We start from the raw sequence: 18,383 nt of genomic DNA, 5'->3' as shown, positions 1-18,383 counted from the left end.
ATCCCCCGACACCCCCAGCAAGAAGAGTTCTTGCCTTTGACACCTGTTCTTTCTGGAAGCCAGGAATCAGCCTCCCCGAGGGCCAGCTTTGGTGTGTGCCCAGTCTCAGAGCTGGGCGGCCAGAGGCCAAGAGCCAGCCTCCCACTGGGGGCGTCCTGAGCAGAACACGGAGGCCACTCAACCCCGCCCAGGGCCCAGCTGCCAACTGGCCAAGTGCCCCTGAACCATCTACTTATTGTTCTCAAGAAACTCCAGCCTCGCAGGGGGAAAAAAAAAAGCCTGTATTTATATTATAGCAGATTTTTCTTATGTTATTGAGTTAAAATAAAATATATTTTAAATTAAATGCTATTAAAATAAATTTAATTTAAATAAAATCAAATAAAACTGTATGATCTTTCCAGTTGTACATTCCAGCAGCATTAGGCGCATTCACAACATTTAGCGACTATCAGTCACATCACAACCACTCTCTAGTTCCAGAGCATCATCATCCACACCCACCCAGGACCTGGTATCAGTCATTCCTCCTCCCCGCTGCTCAGCCCGACAGTCCCTGATCTGTCTGTCTCTATGGGTTTACCTCCGGGGGATTTTCGTGAAACTAAAATCATAGCATATAGGGCTTTTTGTAGGGGTGGAGGTGTTAAAATTTTTGTCATTTATTTATTCAATAAACAACTAAGCATCTTCTATGTTTGGCCATGTTCTTTGCTCTGGGAATGGGGATAAAACCCAACCCCTAATGAGTTCACAATGTAGTAGGGGGAAAAGACACATTAATTAATTATTAATTAATTAATTAATTAAAAACACGAAGTATGCAGAGGGGACCACTCTGGCTGGCAAGGAGCAGAGGAAACTCGTGTCAGGGTTCACGTCTGTAGGAAAGAGAAACACAGCTGATGGGCATGTCTTGTGAAGAACACACAAGGCGATGGTTCTCTGGCTGGTGAACTATCTGCATCTGAATCGTCTGGGGCACGTGATAAAATGCAGGTTCCCAGCATCTTCGGCAAAGATCATGATCCAGTGGGTTGGGATCTGGGACGTGGGAATTTGCATTTGAAAGTACTCAAGGTAATTCTACGGCAAGTGAAAGTCTGAGGACCTGTGAGATAAGGTTTCTCCTTCCCCTGGGAGGAAGACTGATGTGCACATCTGAAATGCTGACAGTGTTAGTCTTTCAGGAGAGGAGGGAATAGAGCACAGGAGGGGGCTCACCTCTACCGAGCTCTACTGTGGTCTATACATGTTCATTTAATCCTCACAACAAACCTATGCGGTATATGATTATTATGCTCATTATACAGATGAAGATATTTAATTAAAGAATTTACATAGCCCTGGCTGGTTTGGCCCAGTGTTGAAGAGTTGGCTCGTGGACCAACCTGTGATGAAGACACAAGCACACACACGACCTGTGAGGCCTGGGTACATCCCACTCACCATTCAGTGTGGGAAACCAGCCTCAGGCCGGAGCAGCGAAGGGCTGGGTGTTTAGGGCAAAGCTGGGAGGGACAATAAATTGAGCAGCCAGTGCTTACTTCTTTCCCGTCATTTTGTCAGGTGGAGGTGTTAGGAAATATACTATGGCTGGGAACGGGGTCCATCTCCAGGAAATAGCCAATATGCTGCATTCCCATGTGATGTTATCTGCACATGATGTTAAAGGCTTTGGGATTCAAAACATCCAGAGTCAGGATTCTCAAAAAATAAACTGTCAGGAGCAGAGGCAGCTCCAGGATTCGCATCAGGAAACTGCTCAGCCTTCGGAGACATCGTGAGAGGCTGGCCGCTTTCTCAGGTCAGACAGACACTGTCTCCTTCTACACAGACTCAGAGGGACAACCACAGACACAGCTCAGAAAACCCCTGTTAAAGAGCTGGGGGCCAGGCCCCACCTAGATGAAGACACAAACACACACGACCTGTGAGGCCTGGACACATCCCGCTCACCATTCAGTGCGGACAACCAGTCTGAGGCCGGAGCAGCGAAGGGCTGGGTGTGTGAGAGCAGGAAAGGGGAAGTCATCGCAAAGGCAGCCGAGGGCAATAATGGGGGTGGGGCTGGGCCTCGTGTTCAGAAAGCTGTGTGTCACCACCACCCTCTTGTGTCACTGAGCTTGGAGCCATCACAGTGACACCGCACATACATGTGAGTCTCCAGGGCTGGAGAGCTCCTTGCACATTTGTGGTGTTTCATGCAAACTCCGGAGTCCAAGGATGGGTTTGCATCAAATCACCCTCAGCACTGACCCTGCGGACGGACAGCACCAGCCGAGATTTCACTGCTGAGCGCAACCAAGGTTGTAAGCCAGACTTTATTTTATTGCTGTATTTTCTCCAACCCAATCTGGGAACATTTGTTTCAAACAATTTTTCATATAATGCTGGCATGGCTTAGAGTTGTTTAAAAACAAAATAATATGCAAATCTGGATTGGTCCTCGCCTGACGAAAAAGTTGCTTTCTTTACTCTGCACTGATTCACCCTCCAAATACAACTTCTAAAAGTCACACTTAGAAAAGCAGGTGTCACACACTACAGCTTGAAAATACTCAGGCCCTGACCCTGCGTGTCTGAGTGTCCCTGAAACCTGCTGACACTTCAAACCAGCTGCACTACAGGCAACTGTGGCGGGCGGGCATCCGGATGGAGTGTTAACCCTGATGGCGACAGCTCCTTGTTCTGGAGTCTGAGCGGGATCTGGGTTAGGTCTGTGGCCGGCCAACGGGCACCTGGGAAGGGATGTGAAGCCCACATCTCACTATGGCAGGTCTCCACCTTATCCTGTCCCTGACTTATAAAGATGGGGGAAGCTAATCATTTGGGAGCTGGGCAGTCCCCGTGGCCAGAACCCAAGTGCACTTGAAACAACTGCTACGCTGTGTAAGATCAAGCCAACCATCCTGCAGATCCTTGGCTGCCTCTGGTTATGACCTCAACACTTAGAAAGGAAACCTTGAGTACGCTGAGATAATCATCAGGATGTTCCAGGACCCTCCTTCCCGCACCACGCACAGGCCCCGTGAGCCCGGCCACACTGCCCGGGCTCAGCCCATCCGCCAGCCCGGAGCACTCCAGGCTCCGGACCTCCAGGGTGAAAGTGGTGTTCTAACGTGGGTCTGATTCAGGGCCCCAGAGCCTTCCCACTAACATCATCATCTCCTTTATAAATGAGGACCCGGAGGCTCAGTACGTTCCAGAGCAGCCTATAGTCACGTGTCTAGGAAACGTGACTAGAGCTGCAGATTGTATCCACAGTTATCTGCATGAGGGCGATCCTGGTCCAGACCCACTGCCGCCACTTCTGGAAGAGGACAAATGTTCACCAGCGCAGACCAGGAAGAAATATGGTTGGCAGTTCAAGTCACTTCCACCACGTCCCCTCAATTTTCATTTTTACTTCGCTTATGGTTTCGGTCCTTTTAGCCTAAGTTCATTGTAAACTGACCTGGGAGTCAGCCAGGAAGAGAAAGCGGGAGGTGTTTGCGCGGCTGCTGCCTCTGCCCCGCTGACTGGTCACGTGGCTGGATCCTCCTGTGACTTTCCAGTGCAGAGTAGCCAGCCCCTGACACTGAATCCATCCCCATGAGAGAGAGATTCTGCTTTGTTCCCTGAGGTGAGCACAGTGCTTGGCACTCACTTCTAGAACGGGTGCCCCCTCGCCCTGCAGAGAACCTACAGGTGGTCTCCCTGACTCTCACCGGGGTGGGGAGTTTACCCGCCACCAGTACTTGATTTTCAGGGGGAGGTGGGAGATTTTATCAGAGAAGGGAAAGGTCAGACATCCCCAGGGACACACACACACACGTGTACACACCTGGGTACCAGCAACTGTCGTAAGATCTTTTTTGTTGTTGACTCTGACCCGAGATTATTCTTCCATTTATTTTTTAGAAAGAATGGAAGGGAGGGAGGGAGAGAGAGAGAAACATCGATGTGAGAGAGACACATCGATTGGTTGCCTCCCGAACAACCCGACCAGGGCCAGGGACGAAACCTGCAACCCAGGCACACGCCCAGCAGTAGACGGGTGGATCAAAGAGCGGTGGTACATTTACACACTGGAATACCGTGCAGCTGTGCAAAAGGTCTGTTACCCTTGGAGACAGCAGGAGGGACCTGGAGATTAGTTTGCTAAGTGAAATAAACCAGTCAGAGAAAGACAACACATGATCTCACTTGTCTGTGGAATCTAATGGACAAAATGAACCGGTGAACAACACAGAATCAGAGGCATGGGAACATGGAACAGACTGAGGAATCTGAGGGAAGTGGCGGGGGTGGGAAGAGATTAACCAAAGAATGTACATGCACACAGGCATTGCCCGTGGACACAGACGACAGGGTGGTGAAGGCCTGGGACAGCGGAACTGGGTGGAGGGGGACAATGAGGGAAAAATGGGAGGACATCTGTAACACTCTCAACAATATATATTTTTTTATTAGAGAGGCAGGGTCTCAGCACCTCCCAGGCTTCCCTTCCTGGCCATGTCCCTCTGCCCAGACCTCACCTGGATGTCCCCTAAGCATAGCCCTTCCTCCAACCCCCATCCATAGGGTCACCTTCTCAATGAATGACTCCATCAGCCACAAAGGCAGACATTTGGGAATTATCCTGAATGCTCACCTCTCTCTCACACCCAATCAAAGCTCTGTTCATTCTCTCTCTAGCCCCACTCCAATCCATCTAGACAGCTAAAACATAAATCCGATATGACCGTTCCCTGCTCAAGAATTTTCAATGGCTCCCAAGGGCTGTCATGTTAAGGCCTAAACTCAGTGGTTTGGCACCTATAGGATCCTCTCGATTCCTTCTTCATCCAGGTTCCATTTTACACCAGCTGAAGTATTCATTTCCCAAGCACACCGTGTATTCCCAGACCTCGGGCCTTTGCATATGCCATTCCTGCAGGGTAGAACACCATCCATCCTCTTGCTTATATGAACCAGGGTATATTACCCTTCAAGTCAGCTCCAGGGCCACCTCCTCCATGAAGCCTGCCAGGCAGACTGAGGGACCCCTTCCTTGGGCACCCAGTGGCTCATGGCTGAAGGCAAGGGCACCACCTTTTATTTTATTGAAAAAAAAATTTCTTTATTGATTTTACAGAGAGAGGAAGTGAGAGGGAGAGAGAGAAACATCGATGAGAGATGTTTGATTGGCCACCTCCTGCATGCCCCCCACTGGGGATCCGGCCCACAACCTGGGCATGTGCCCTGACCGGGAATCGAACCAGCAACCTCTTGGTGCATGGGTCAATGCTCAACCACTGAGCCACACCAACCAGACAAGGGCACTACCTTTCAACCTGTTCCAGCACTTAGCACCATCTTTTGAGCACAGTAAGTAGGTGCTAAATAAATGTCAGATCTGCAAGTCCACCAGCTTCTGATGAGCAGGAGATGCTGGTGTCAGTCCTAGACGGCTCCCTACCAGCTGTCATCTGGGGGAACACCTTATCCGCTCCCTGCCTCAGTTTCCCCAGCTGAAACACAATTCCTGATTCATGTTGTTGTTGATTAGATGGTGAGATGATACACAGACAGCACCTCCCTGGTCAGACTAGGGGTCCCACAAAGGTTGGTTCCCCGCCTCCTCCATCTGTTTTGCTTACCCCAACTCCAATGTTACTAGAAATAAGATTTAGATAAAGGACCACTCCGCTCCCCTCCCGAGGCTTCTACAAGGTAAAAGCACCTGTAGCAGAGGAGACACTGACCACCAGCTGGGACGCTGGGGGCTGGATGACCTTCTTCTCCGCATCACAGGCCTCCGACCTTCCTTCTCCGTTCCCCCATCTGTTTGAAAATACCTGCTTCGAGGTCCAGGCGTTGCCTCTCTTTCTCTGGAAGGCGCTCCCAGAGGGGGTCCGAACACCCGACCCCCATTCCTGTTCTCCCTGCCACCCGCTGACCAGTCCCACACTCATCCGACTGACCACACAGACACAGCCCCGGACACCTTGGCACAGTTTTATTCAAACTCCAGATACCCAGGCTTGCCCTGGCAGAGTGTTCTTGCCAGCGGCAACAAGTGATACAGCAACGTTCGTTAACACTAACCATTTTAATTTAAATTAATAGCATTTCTGGAAGACGAATGCAATTGATAGAAAATATAAAAACTTTTACTGTACAAATTTTACATCACATTCAACACAGCAAGGGCGTGCCTCGTGGCCACAGGAGACGCAGCGTCCGCACACGCGGGCATCCTGGCTAACGCTGCGGAACGGCACGCGCTCCCTGCTCGGCTTCACATTTATGCCTCCACCTGGCCCGAGTCAGTCCAGAACGCAGGCTCACAGGGCGCGCCGCCCCCCTCCGCGGCCACAGGGCTGCCAGGAGGGCAGAGATCCCAGGGCCCTGCGCACACCTTTGCTTTGGTGACTTGGAGAGGTCAACTTTGCTACACGCTGCTCATGACTAACAGGGAACTTGCTAGGATTCAAGACCTCAGGTTGGATGGAGACCCAATGGCTGTGACTCTGGGGGCTAAGGGCGGCAGGGACACAGGCCCTGGGGCTTTGGAGGTGAGGCTGGGAACTGAGGGGCCCTGAAGGGCCAAAGCTTGGGCTCCACCCCAGCCCCCGTGGGGACCTCCACAGCCCCCCGAGCTCTCACCAAGGAGGTCCTCCCAGCTTCTCCACCCCTTCAGTTGGCCATGAGGCTGAATTCACAGTATCCACGTCCTTCCTGTGTGCAGGGCACACGGAGGGCACACACGTCTTCCTAACCTCGTTCACAGTCACTTAAATAGACAGGGTGGGCAGAGGCTCAGGGTGGGAGCGGGGAGGCTGCCCGGGGCCTTGGAGAGGAAGGGGGTGTCCCCCAGGCCTCAGCTACACTCGGGGTTCCTGGCAGGTCATCAGTTCCAACAGGGCGGAGACTGTGACTGCTCCTGGCACCGGGCCCCCAGCATGGGCACGAGATGTGGTAGGTTTTCAGTGAAAGCTTCTTGCACTGAGTCACGAGTGTGACACTCGGGAGAGAAAACAAAACTCAGCTGGACTTTCTGTGGCCCAGTCAGGGCTGGGGCGGCGCTGAGCTCCCCCCGCTCACCAGCACGGCCACGGGCTCAGGGGAAGGGTGAGGGGCAGCAGTCACAGGCTACGTGAGGTTGGGGGGGTGACCACGTAGAGGACGGACGGGGGAGGCCAAAGGCATGAGGAGGAGAAACGGACAGTCCCACAGAGAACAGACCCTCGTGGAGCTGAACCCACCGGTTTCCAGCCCCCGACTTCCCCCCACACCCTGTCTGGGAGGGGGAGGCACTCACATCGGGTGCTGAGGGCAGTGGGAGCCCGGGTACCTTGTTCTGCCACACAGCTGGGCTCCGCCAGAGGTGCTGGCCTGGCCTGGGGGACACAGCCACAGCCGCGGGCCGAAGGGCGTGCTGGCCACTCTGGGCAGGGCTCTGCCGATCGGGAGCTCTGCTGGGTGCATCCAAATGAAAGGGGTGAAGGACCACACGCCCCCATCCTGGCTCAGAACATGGACACAGGTTCTGGTTGGAATCCAACCACGTGGCCACTCCCGCCCCCCTCGGACACTTCTGATTTGGGAGCCTAATATGACAGAATGTCCACTGAAGTGCTTCTTTGCCGCTTGGGACTTTTCTCTTCGGGCAACAGCCCCTAACGGAGACAGGCGGGGTGCTCTCGGGGTGCTCTCGCCGTGGCTTCCCCACATCTAGCCCTTCCTTCTGGTTCGGGTGGAGGCCCGACAAGCCTCAGGAAGGCTCTGAAGACTAGGCAGCCTGCTGGGTGCTCTAAACGAAGGGGAACACATGCCCCCCTTAGCTGTGCACACAGACAGGAGTGCACTGAGCGGTCTCAGCAGGCCTGGGGCAGGGGGAGAGACGGGCACTTCCAGAACCTCGTGATGACGACGAAGGCTTCTGAGGGGCCAGGCAGCTCCCCCTGTGGCTGGGAGGGTGGGTTCAGGGATCCACTGCTGCCTCTCCCGCCCCCACACCTACATGTTCTCATGGAGCCTGCAAGGCGCACAGCCTTAGCCCTGGGGCCCAGTGTTGGCTGGGGCCTGGGATGTGTCTAACAGGCGAGGCCCGGGTGCCATCTCCTGGGGGCTTCATGAAGAAAACATCTGTACAGATGGTGGCAACCCTGGTCAGGAACTGCCGGATCAGTGCAGATGTTGTTCGGATTGGATCTGTCCCTACGTTTCCAGCTGGTACGGGCTGAACTGCAGGGCTCAGAGGTGAACCCCAGCTCTCTGGGAACTGGCGACCCTCCTAGTCCAGCTCCGTCCCTAGCCAGGGTTTCCTCTGCCAGAGGAGGAAGGAACCGTGTCCTTCTGTTAGGACAAGGGGAGACCGTGCAGAGAGAGATTCCTACTGATGGGGTTTGGGGCCAAAGCAGAGGCCAGGCCAAGTCTGTGGTGCCCCCATCCTGCCCGAGAACATCCACCATCACGAGGCTTTTCTTCCTTCTGGCCCAGTGTGGGCTCACTGTGTACAGGGCTCTGCAGAGCAGACGGCCACTCCCGCTGTCCCGGCGACAGGGCCGGCGCACCTGCGCACAGCCCTTTTTTATTATTACCTATTGTCAAACATCGAGTTCACGCTGCAGAAACATACACGTAAACATGTGCCGCCTGTCCGGTCAGGTTTAGTTGTGGGTGATGCCATTTTACGACCCGTGCGGTTGAGACCACGGGTATTTTGTGAACAGTCTGGATCGAGGACTCGGCTCCGGACTGGCGGTGCCTGGGGGCGCGGCTGACGTTCAAAGAGCGCTGCTTTTTGTTGTGGTGGTGGTTTGGACGTTTTAGAAACACATTTAAGAAAGAAAGAAATCGGCGGGAAAACTGTACAGCTGGCTACATCTTTGGATTACTGGACTCCAGGACGCCCAAGCCAAACCTTTCAAACCGGGGTACAACTTTGCTGCTGTTACTGCTGCGAAGAGGAACAGAAACAAGGGTTACAGCCCCGCCGACCTGGACCAGGGTTAGGGTAACGTTAGCTCAGGCGTGGGCCATGCCAGAGCTCAGCACGGGACCCAGCCCACCAAGAAGTGAGCGCGATTCACGGCCAACAGCCGAGTCATCTCGGCGGAGCCGCTCCTGGTCACGCCTGCTGGGGGAGCTAAGCCTCCGCCACCCTCCTGGGGGCACTGGCTGGTTTATCTCGGACCCAGCGCCAGCCCGGCCTGCTGCCTGCTCACTGAGAGCCCGGAAAGCTCTCGCTCCAAGTGGACCTGGGAGAGGAGACACTGCCCCAGCACGGACATGGCACCACGGGCTCCCTCTAGAGTGGTCTTCAGACCCGGGAGTGCATCAGGGCCACCCGGGGAGCAGGTGGAAATGCTGGTTCTCGGCGCCTGCCTCCACAGACTCGAGTGCAGGTCTTGGGGGGCCCAGGATTCTGTGTTCAGTGACCAGTGCCATGACTGGGTGCCCTCTCAGCCACAGTCTTGTTGAACCTGACTCAGGGTCTGGTACTTGCCGTCTGCCCTGGGCAGAGGTGAGGGAGTAACGTGGCGCGTGGCAGGGGCGGGAGCTTCATGTTCATTAGTGAAATTGTTTGGAGACAGGGCCCCCTTGCTAGGACGACACTCCTGAGCGAGCTGCCGAGCACAGTCCTTCCGAGCTGGTGACTTAGGGCAGCGGAACGTGCGGTGTCCACCACCGCCAGCCCTGCGAGGGGACTGGCCCTGCGCCCTGAAACCAGCCCACTCCTTGTTGGACGAGATCCCTGCGGGTTAACAGCCAAGCACACCCTCCCCCTGCACTCGGGACCCAGCCGCGGGGGCCAGCGTGCCAGTGCAACGTGCGGGTTGGCAGGGTGGGGGAGGGCACACATGTTAGTAGGAGGCAGGATCACCCAAACAAAAACGGTGCCACCCGCAGAGGAAGAGCCAGAGAGGAGGAAGCCGCGTCCAGGAGGCAGTTCCGGGGGATTTGTTAGGGGCCCTCCGTGGAGGTCGTTGTTCAAGCACACGCAGGCCGTGGAGAGGGAGGGGCCAGTTTTAAAAACAAAATTAAAGACGAGGTCTCGGGAGAGAGGGCTGGAGCGGCAGAGATGGCGTCCCCCGGGTTAGTGCCCGCATCTCAGTTTGCGTCTGAGCAGAAGTCGAGGAGCCGAGTGATGATTAGGAGGAAGAAAGCCCCAGGCACATGCGAGGCAGCCAGGACTACAACCTATGGGAGGAAGGAGAGGGGAGAGCAGTGTGAGAACCGAGCGCCACAGGGGTGGGGGCGGCCCTGGCCGAGGCCTGGCCAGGTCAGGGGCAGGACCCTCTTCCCCTGCAGGGGGAAAGGGACGCCCCTGTTCCCTTCCAGGCTGGGCAGCAGAGCGAGCATGGAGGGAGCCGGGCACAGGGAACCTTCCCCGAGCTCCCCCAAGAGCTTGGCCAGGGGCCCACTGGCCTCCAGCCTTGACTATGGAAATGGACTTCCTGGAGCTCACTATTCTGCTCACTGTGCTCCCTTCTTTAAGCTCTGGCCAGGGGGCACCCTGGGGACTCGGACGAAGACCCCAGTTCTCTCCCACCCAGGCAAAGCCCTGACACACGCTATGGATCTCCTCTCAGCCCAGCGAGGGAAATACAAGCCTGCAGAGCCCTTGCTGACAGCCATTTCAGCTGCAAAAGCATCACTGTTTATGAGAAAAAAACACGCCAAGATGCGGCAGCAGGGTGGGGAACAGGAAGCGGGGTGTGTGCCAAGGGGGAAGTGCGAACAGGCAGGGAATGAGGGAAGTCACGGAAGACACACTATTCCTCCAGAACCGGGCAGGAGTTCTTAAAGTCAGGGTGACCGTAACGTCCTTTCCCGTAGTATCGGCTCCGCCAGCGACTGGGAGTGCCCGCGATCATTTTGCCAGGTGTGCGAGGAGCGAAGTCCAGCAGGTGATGGAGTCGGCCCCGTGTGGACAGGTGGAGGAGGAGCCACAGGAATCAACAGGATGGGGAGAGGGGACATGACAGGACAGGCCATCGCATCAGCCACCCCCCAAAAACACAAAAGCAACAAAAGCGATGGAGGAGAAAGAGAAAGTGAGAGTTAGAGGCTGAGTGTGCAGAAGAGAAAACCCTGAAGAGGAAGCTCTGACAGACTCATGCAGATATGCTGACATTCCTTCCTTTAGGAGGCTAAAACAGCCCCACCCGTGACTCCGTCTCCACCAGTGAAATGAGACGGGTGGGGCGGGGGGCTATGTGGTCCAGAGGGAACCTGGGACCGTCTCCCGAATGCAGCTGTCACCTAGCACAGCTTCTCTTTTGTAGATGAGAAAACCCGGCCCAGGCTGTTCAGTGAGTTGCCCGAGGTCTGACGAGCCAGATCCTTGAACTTCTTGCAAGTCCAGGAGAAACCCCGGCTCCCGGCCTCTACGGGGACAGCTCCTGCTCAAACCCAGCTCCAAGGGCTCCTCTGCTGGTGACCTTCCTCGAGCTCCCTGGGTGGGCAGAGAGCTCCCACAAGGCTGTGAGTTTTCATAGCGCTCAGCATATGGGAAGCTTCCCCCATTCACTCACTCACCCAGCAAATGTTAACTGAGCAACTACTGTGTTCCTGGGACTGTGCTAGGAGCTGGGAATACAGAGGTGACAAGAGAGTCCTGCTGTGCAGACGTACAGTGTGTGTCTGCTTGTATTATCCCCAGTGAGACTGTAAACTCCTTGCGGGCCGAGGCCCAGCCTTGGCCTCACCTCCCCAGGTGTGCAGCAGGTACTCAGCAATGGCTGGGTGAAACCCACGGCTCTAATGGTAACACTGTTACCCCCTGTTTGCACTGGACTCTGACCCATCTTAAGAACAAGCTAGTAAATCTAATTTGCATCATAAAATACAGTATTTCCTAGCCCCTAACTGTCCTTCCCCCAGGCCATCCCTGCAACTGGCCTGATTGGCAAAGTTGACCGTATTTCTTCAGGTTCTGCTACTGGTGTCCTCTGGCCGGACGACCCATTCTGGGCCGCCCCTCCCCTGCAACTTGAAGCTGGTTTGGTTTGCTTTCAAGACAGGGGCTAGCAAGCTATGTAGAGCCAAATCGGACCACAAAAAGGTTTTGAATGCTTTAAAGAGTTGTATAAAAAACAACAAAATGAAGACCACGTGACAGACCATAAGCCTCAGATATTTACCCCCCGGCCCTTCCTAGAATAAGAGGGGTGCTGCCACCACCACTCACCAGGGCAGCGGGTGTGAGATCGGGTGCAGCTCCAGGGGCTCAGTGATGTGACCGCAGGTGCCCCGCCCACGGGCATGGCAGTGGCACCTCGGGCTACTGTGGGTGTGGGGCAGCGAGGCTCTCCCCTCCATCCACAGCAGCTCCACTTCCTCTGTTTCTATATGAGGGCTGCAGATTTCTCTTTCAGAAAGTGCCCCTTGCCTTACAAAAATGTAACACCATCTATCTCGTCCAGGCACATACAGGCCACCACCTGTTTCTGTACCACCCACAAGCTAAGAATGTTGTTACCTTTCTGAGTGGTCAGGGGCAGGGCAAAGAAGTCCACGCAATTCCCATCTTGTGTCCATAAGGGAAGTGATTGGAGCATGCCAGCCTGCTCCCACACCTGACCGCCTCCCACACCTGACCGCCTCCCACACCTGACCGCCTCCCACACCTGACCGCTGTGCTGAGGTTGGCACAGAGATGGTCTGTGGTGGTGTCACTGTCCCACTCAGCTGCTGGGCAACCACAATCCCAGTGACAGGAGTTGTGACTCGAATTTCCCACCTAGCTTGCAAAGCCTAAAATATTTCCCATGTGGCCTTTTACAAATTTGGGCCCCCTCCCCCCTCTTGCACAACCCCTCTCGTTAAAGCTCTGGAAACGGAGGCCTGAGCAAGGACGGACTTCCCCAGGCCCTCAGAGTCCGTGCCAGGGCAGAGGTCTGTATGGAGTGTTCTGGCAGAGAGGGTCAGACAGAGGAGGAAGGAATGAGATAGAACCAAAGCGATGACAGAGGTTCCAGTGCCCAGTGGAGGCCACCCCTGCACCATGGGCACAAAGGATTGTGTGATAAACAGAAGCAGGGACAGGCTGCTAGCACCAAAGTACCACGAAAACCCAAGCCACGTGGTCCCTGTAACAGGTGGCTGATTTGGGGACTAGAAAGTTCCTTGTTGAGTCTGCAATATTTTAAGCCATAGCCACTCTGATGATTCTGGTGATGGTCTGTACCCACGTTGCTGTGACTTCCAGCTGGCCCAGTCTGGCCCTGTCGTAGGCAGAATCTTCTCATCTGGGCCTGGCCTGGGCCCAGGGTCTGCACTTCTCTGAGAACAGTGATATGGAAGTTTTCACAGGAGACCTAGAGACATTCACCTATCAAAAGGAGTCTCTGAAATCAACGTGGTGACTGAGGTCCTGGTAACACTGGTGAGGGACAAGTCACCCTGGCTAATCTGCTTTGAGTATTCCTGCAATCCTGGGCACACAGGGCAGACGGTGACCTCTGAGCCCCGCATGAGGCCACCAAGGCCTGGCTGGCAGGTTTGGCCACGGAAGGGGTACTTACTCAGCAGACTTCCAGAAGTGCCCGGGGTGGGAGAGCCGCCGGTTCAGCTTGGGCAGCTTCTCCAGCATGTCCATCAGCAGGGTGAAGCTGGGCCTCTGCTGCAGGTCAAAAGCCCAGCAGGCGGACAGGATCTCCTGCGAGCAGAGGCAGCATTAGTGGGTGGGAGCTGGCTGAGAGGGAGGAGGGCACAGCTGCAGCCCTGCGCAGGGTCCCCGCAGTGCTCTCAAGGACCCGCAGGTGGCTGATCATCCTGCTGACACGGAGACACCACGCACTGCTGGAGGAGCGGAGAGGTGACTGAACTGAACGCTCTCATGCTCCAGGTCACCATGAAGCGCACCGGCCTCTCTGCCCTGCTTCCTTCCCGGACCTCCCTGGAGGAGCAGCACCGAAGCTAACAGCAGGCCGTGGAGAAGACATCGGAAACGAAGTCAGCGGGTCTCAGAACGGAAAGCGGAGCAGTGTGTTGGCAGGAGAAATGCAAGACGCCCTGACTGCAGGGCGGGCGGCAGCAGGCGGGGCTTCGGCGCCCGGGGGAGGGAGGCTGGAGCCACCAGGAGGAAGCAGGGCAGCAGCCCAGAGTGGGCAGCACGCGTCCCGAGTGTCCCCAGAGTAGAGCCCTTCTCACTGTGGCAATCTGCTGCCTACTCTCGGGATCCACGCGTGCACACGCCCCCTTCGGCCTGTCGATTCCGAGAAAACAGGCCTGCACACGGCCAGGCGAAGTGCCCCGTGACGGCGGGAAGTGCGCATGCGCGCAGCTCAGCAGCTCGGGGTCTGCCCTCACCTGTGGCCGGCGCCGTGGGAAGCCCGCCCTGCTGGGAGAGCCAGACCCAGGACCAATGGGCCAAACCCGACTGCAGGGAGCCGTACGTGCGTGCGTATATGCGCGCGCGCGCGTGTGTGTGTGTGTGTGTGTGTGTACGAGTGCGTGCCTGCGTGATTGTGTGCGCACGCGTAAAAGCTACTCTGTCCATAAAACGAGGCTGGGGTGCAATGAAAAAAGAAATGGACGAAGTGTCAAAGGACTTGTGATGAATGATGTGACTTCCCAAATGGAACATTGGGTAGAAGGACGCGAAAATAAGACCAGGAAACTCCCCAGGTTGTGGACCCAGTTTCAGGTAGGAGTGGGAACTATGAAAGGAAAAGACAGGAAACTCCCCAGAAGGACCCAGTTCTGTCTAGTGGAAGTTCCCACAGAGAAAAAGAAACACAGGGCAGGAATAAAAGCCATAATACAAGAAAATGTCAAACTTGAGGGAAACAGGAATCTTCAGCGGCCAAGGCTCAATAAAGAGGCTCACTGAAAAGATAGAAAAGTACAGTCGACCCCTGAACACAGCAGGTTTGAACTGCGAGTCTAGTTAGACACCGATTTTGTTTTTCAATTGACCCACGCAGTTCAAACCCACGTCACTCAAGGGCCAACTCGGGCTGGGACCTGTGTGTGCAGAGACGGACGTAGTCACACAGGATTTGACTGTGCAGGAGGTTGGAGCTCCTGACCCCCGAGGTATTCAAGGGTCAACTGTAATAAACCCATTCTCAGGCATATTTGTATGAAATTTCACAAACAAGGATAAAGAGAAGATCCTAGGTGTTTCCAGAGAGCATGAAACAGGGCATCCATGAACGGTTGAGAATTAGACACCAGATTTCTCAGCAATGCACTGAACACGTAGTACAGGGCAGAACAAACCTTTATGTCCTGAGGGGAAATGGTTGTGGACTCAGAATTCTATTTCTGATGTGAGGACAAAATAGGGACCTTTTTAGGAACGCAAGGATTCCAAGATTATCTCCTATGCATCCACTGGGAGGTGGTATTTTTGTTTCGTTCTCATTGGGTTGGAGTGCAAATAAAGAAAGGGGAAGACACAAGATAAAATAGATTGTGCAACTGACCCAGGAATAAATGAAAAGAAACATGACAGCCCTGCAGCAGGCCTAAGATTCCACTGATTCAAATGATAAGAACTCTGAAAAGAACAGAACAGGTTCCATTAGGAAAAACCTAAAACTCCACAAGAAAACCATGGTCCAAATGTGAAGCTGACAAAATTGTGATGAGCCTTTGAGTAAATGATAGGATGGAAGAGAGGGACCCACGAAGAAGAAAATGTGATCCCAGGGAACTTCCTGTTCAGCAGGTAATGGCGGTGACAGTCTAGTACAATAGTACACACTGTTTGTCGTCTTCTCACTCTTAGCTTCAAACTACAGGCACAGAAGGAAAGATTTAAGCGTGGAACACAAAATCAATCTATACCATAACGATGTGAAGGGAAAGCTGATGGAAGTTGAGCACAGGAAGGGGCAGAGGAACAGGAAGTGAAGAGCGGGTGGAACAAGCAGCTGGTCTGGAGAGTGACCGGGTAAGAGACTGCTGGTTTCCATGAAGACCCTTCCAGCCTTTTGATGTCTCCCTGTCCCCACTACCTCCCTGTGGCTGCCTCTGCACAGAACGCAGTGCCCGGTGGTGAACTTAGGCAGTGTGGCTGGAGGGACACAGAAAGGTGCCCCTTAGAGGGTACTCCCTGCTTTTGATTATGATTCAAAATAATTTTTTATTGCCATCGACCAACACCCACTTCACCCTCCAACAGCAATGTGTTAAAAAGAGAAGACCAAATAGGAAAGACAACTCTCATGGGCCAGAAACTGGCTGCTGGAACATTTTCTCTTTGTCCCCATGTCTCCATCCCTGCCCCTAACTCATTATTAAAAGGCTCAAAGGACCCATTAACCACACACTGTAAGAAACCATTTCAATTCCTTTAGAACAATAGCTGTGTATTAGAATTATTTGAGGAGCTTTATTTAAAAATGAAAAAAAAAATTAACTATGTCCCAGGTCAATAAAATTGTTATCGGTGGCACAGGTCCTGCGTAGTTTTACAAAGCTCCAGGAAGGCACTGGCTGAGTGGTTCGGTTGGTTGGAGCACTGTCTCATTCACCACAAAGGTAACAGGTCCGACTCCCCATCAAGGCGCACACAAGAAGCAACACACGAATGCAGAAATAAGCACAACAACACATCGATGTTTCCAAGACAAATGCTGGGTGTTTCTCCTCAGATGCTTCTATTGTTATGCTGCCCAGATACCTGTTGGTACTCATGAACATCCAGGCTGGAACCTATTTACTCTGGTTCTATCTGATTCATGGTTATAGCGACCGCACTGAAAAATCGACCTGCAGGTACCCTTATCACTTTGTCTGGGCGGGAAACTTACAAACTGTAATGCAGAGAAACCATGAAAGATATGCAGAAATGTGAGGTCACCAACGGCGATTTTAAAAACAAATTTACTGCGGAAACTTCAACTGATTCTTGAATAGCAGAGGACAACATTATGGAGAAATATTTGATAACCCCACCACTGGTATTTTGTGCAGTGATTTTTCTTTTTTTAATCTTCCTTGTTAACATACAGGGCTTTAGCCTTGGCCGGTTTGGCTCAGCGGTTGGAGCATTGGCCTGCGGTCCAGAGAGACCCGGGTTCAGTTCCCGCTAAGGGCACGTGTCTCGGTTGCAGTTTGTCCCCGGCCCTGGTTGGGTTGTGAAGGTGGCAGCCACTGGATGTGTCCCTTTCACGTCGATGTTTTTCTCTCTCTTTCTCCCTCCCACTCTATCTGAACAAAAAATGGAAAAATGTCCTCAGGTGAGGATTAAAACAAAACAAAACAAAACAAAAAACATACAGGCCTCTACTATCTTTCTGTTTTATAATTCATTTATAACCATTATCTTTAAGTCTTTGTAGTCTTTTCTTTTTTAAGATGTTTCTTTTTTTTTAAATATTTTTTATTGATTTGAGAGAGAGGAAAAGAGAGGGAGAAAGAGGAAGAGGGAAGGAGGGAGAGAGAAACATCGATGTGAGAAACAACTATTAGCTGCCTCCCGCACGCCCCCTACTGGGGATCTAGCCAGCAACTCGAGCATGTGCCCTGACCGAGAATCAAACCAGAGACCTTTTGGTGTATGGATCAGTGACAATCAACCAACTGTGCGACACCGGCCAGGGAAGCTTTTTTTAATAAAGGACAAGGTTAACCGTGGGATAATGAAGGACACAAGCCCTTGACCCAGCGACAGAGGCCTGCCTGGCACAATCTGTCTCCGGGTCCCACTTCTCAGGAATGTGAATGAAGCGCCCCCATGTCATGTGCCCACGCCCTGTCCCCTAGCCCTCTTCCCTCTCCTAGAACAGGTGGCTACTCACAGTGACTTCCTTCCCCAGGCTGATGGAGGCCAGGACGCGCTTCATTCCCTCTCCACTTCCAATCTGCCAGATCAAGGCCTCTGCAGCTTGGTTCTTAAAGGGCCAGTCTCTTGCTTGCAGCTCATACCAAATGGTCCTGTGGAGACCATCCATGCAATGGGAGCTCCTGGACCACTCAGCCCCGCTCACGCCCAGGGGCTCCTGCTGCCACAATGCCAGGAGCCCAGCCAGAGGTTCTGGGGTCCTTCTCCAGCCTTCTTTACCCTTCAGGATTCGGGGATGCTGTGACAGTGTCCTGGAGGCTCCTCCCAGGTACGAGAGGACCTGGGGCCCGGCACTCCCATTGCGCTGGGAAGTCTGAGGCAGTACAGGCTCTGAACAGAGATCCTGGTGTAACTGTCAACCTTAGTGGGGCCGATGTCTACATCCAAGGTTGTCCGAGGAGCAACAAAAACGCCAAGCCCAGTGCCTGGCACACATGTGCTCCGGAAATAAGGTCGGGGAGAAAGAGACCACTATCAAGAGAAGGACACCTGAGAGATCACAGGGTGAGGCCTCACTCAGCCTCTCCGAGTCCCCTCGCCTTCCCTGACTTATCTGGACGGGGACCTTCCGTTAGAGCCACATGGTCCAACCATGGGGCCACCGAGC

At 53.8% G+C, this 18,383-nt stretch overlaps 1 protein-coding gene across 3 annotated transcripts in view; it reads right to left on the bottom strand.

Moving 5' to 3' along the window:
• Positions 1 to 5,835: 5,835 nt before the first annotated feature.
• Positions 5,836 to 18,383, bottom strand: part of KSR1 (kinase suppressor of ras 1) — a 148,200-nt gene continuing 135,652 nt past the window's right edge. For 2 of the 3 annotated variants that reach the window (XM_036267721.1, XM_036267722.1), the window contains 3 exons: positions 17,733 to 17,868; positions 13,503 to 13,636; positions 5,836 to 8,929 (listed from right to left, as the gene is read on the bottom strand). In XM_036267721.1, the coding sequence (XP_036123614.1) occupies positions 8,851 to 8,929; positions 13,503 to 13,636; positions 17,733 to 17,868 (349 nt within the window). In that variant the 3' untranslated portion in view covers positions 5,836 to 8,850. Of the gene's footprint in view, positions 10,174 to 13,502; positions 13,637 to 17,732; positions 17,869 to 18,383 lie in introns of all 3 variants that reach the window. The other variant, XM_036267723.1, reaches the window with a different exon arrangement.

This window comes from Molossus molossus, unplaced genomic scaffold (assembly GCF_014108415.1).
Source record: "Molossus molossus isolate mMolMol1 unplaced genomic scaffold, mMolMol1.p scaffold_m16_p_19, whole genome shotgun sequence".
NCBI classification, from domain to species: domain Eukaryota; kingdom Metazoa; phylum Chordata; class Mammalia; order Chiroptera; family Molossidae; genus Molossus; species Molossus molossus.
Note: the sequence above shows the minus strand (reverse complement) of the source record. Positions and strands in the feature narration are given on the sequence as shown.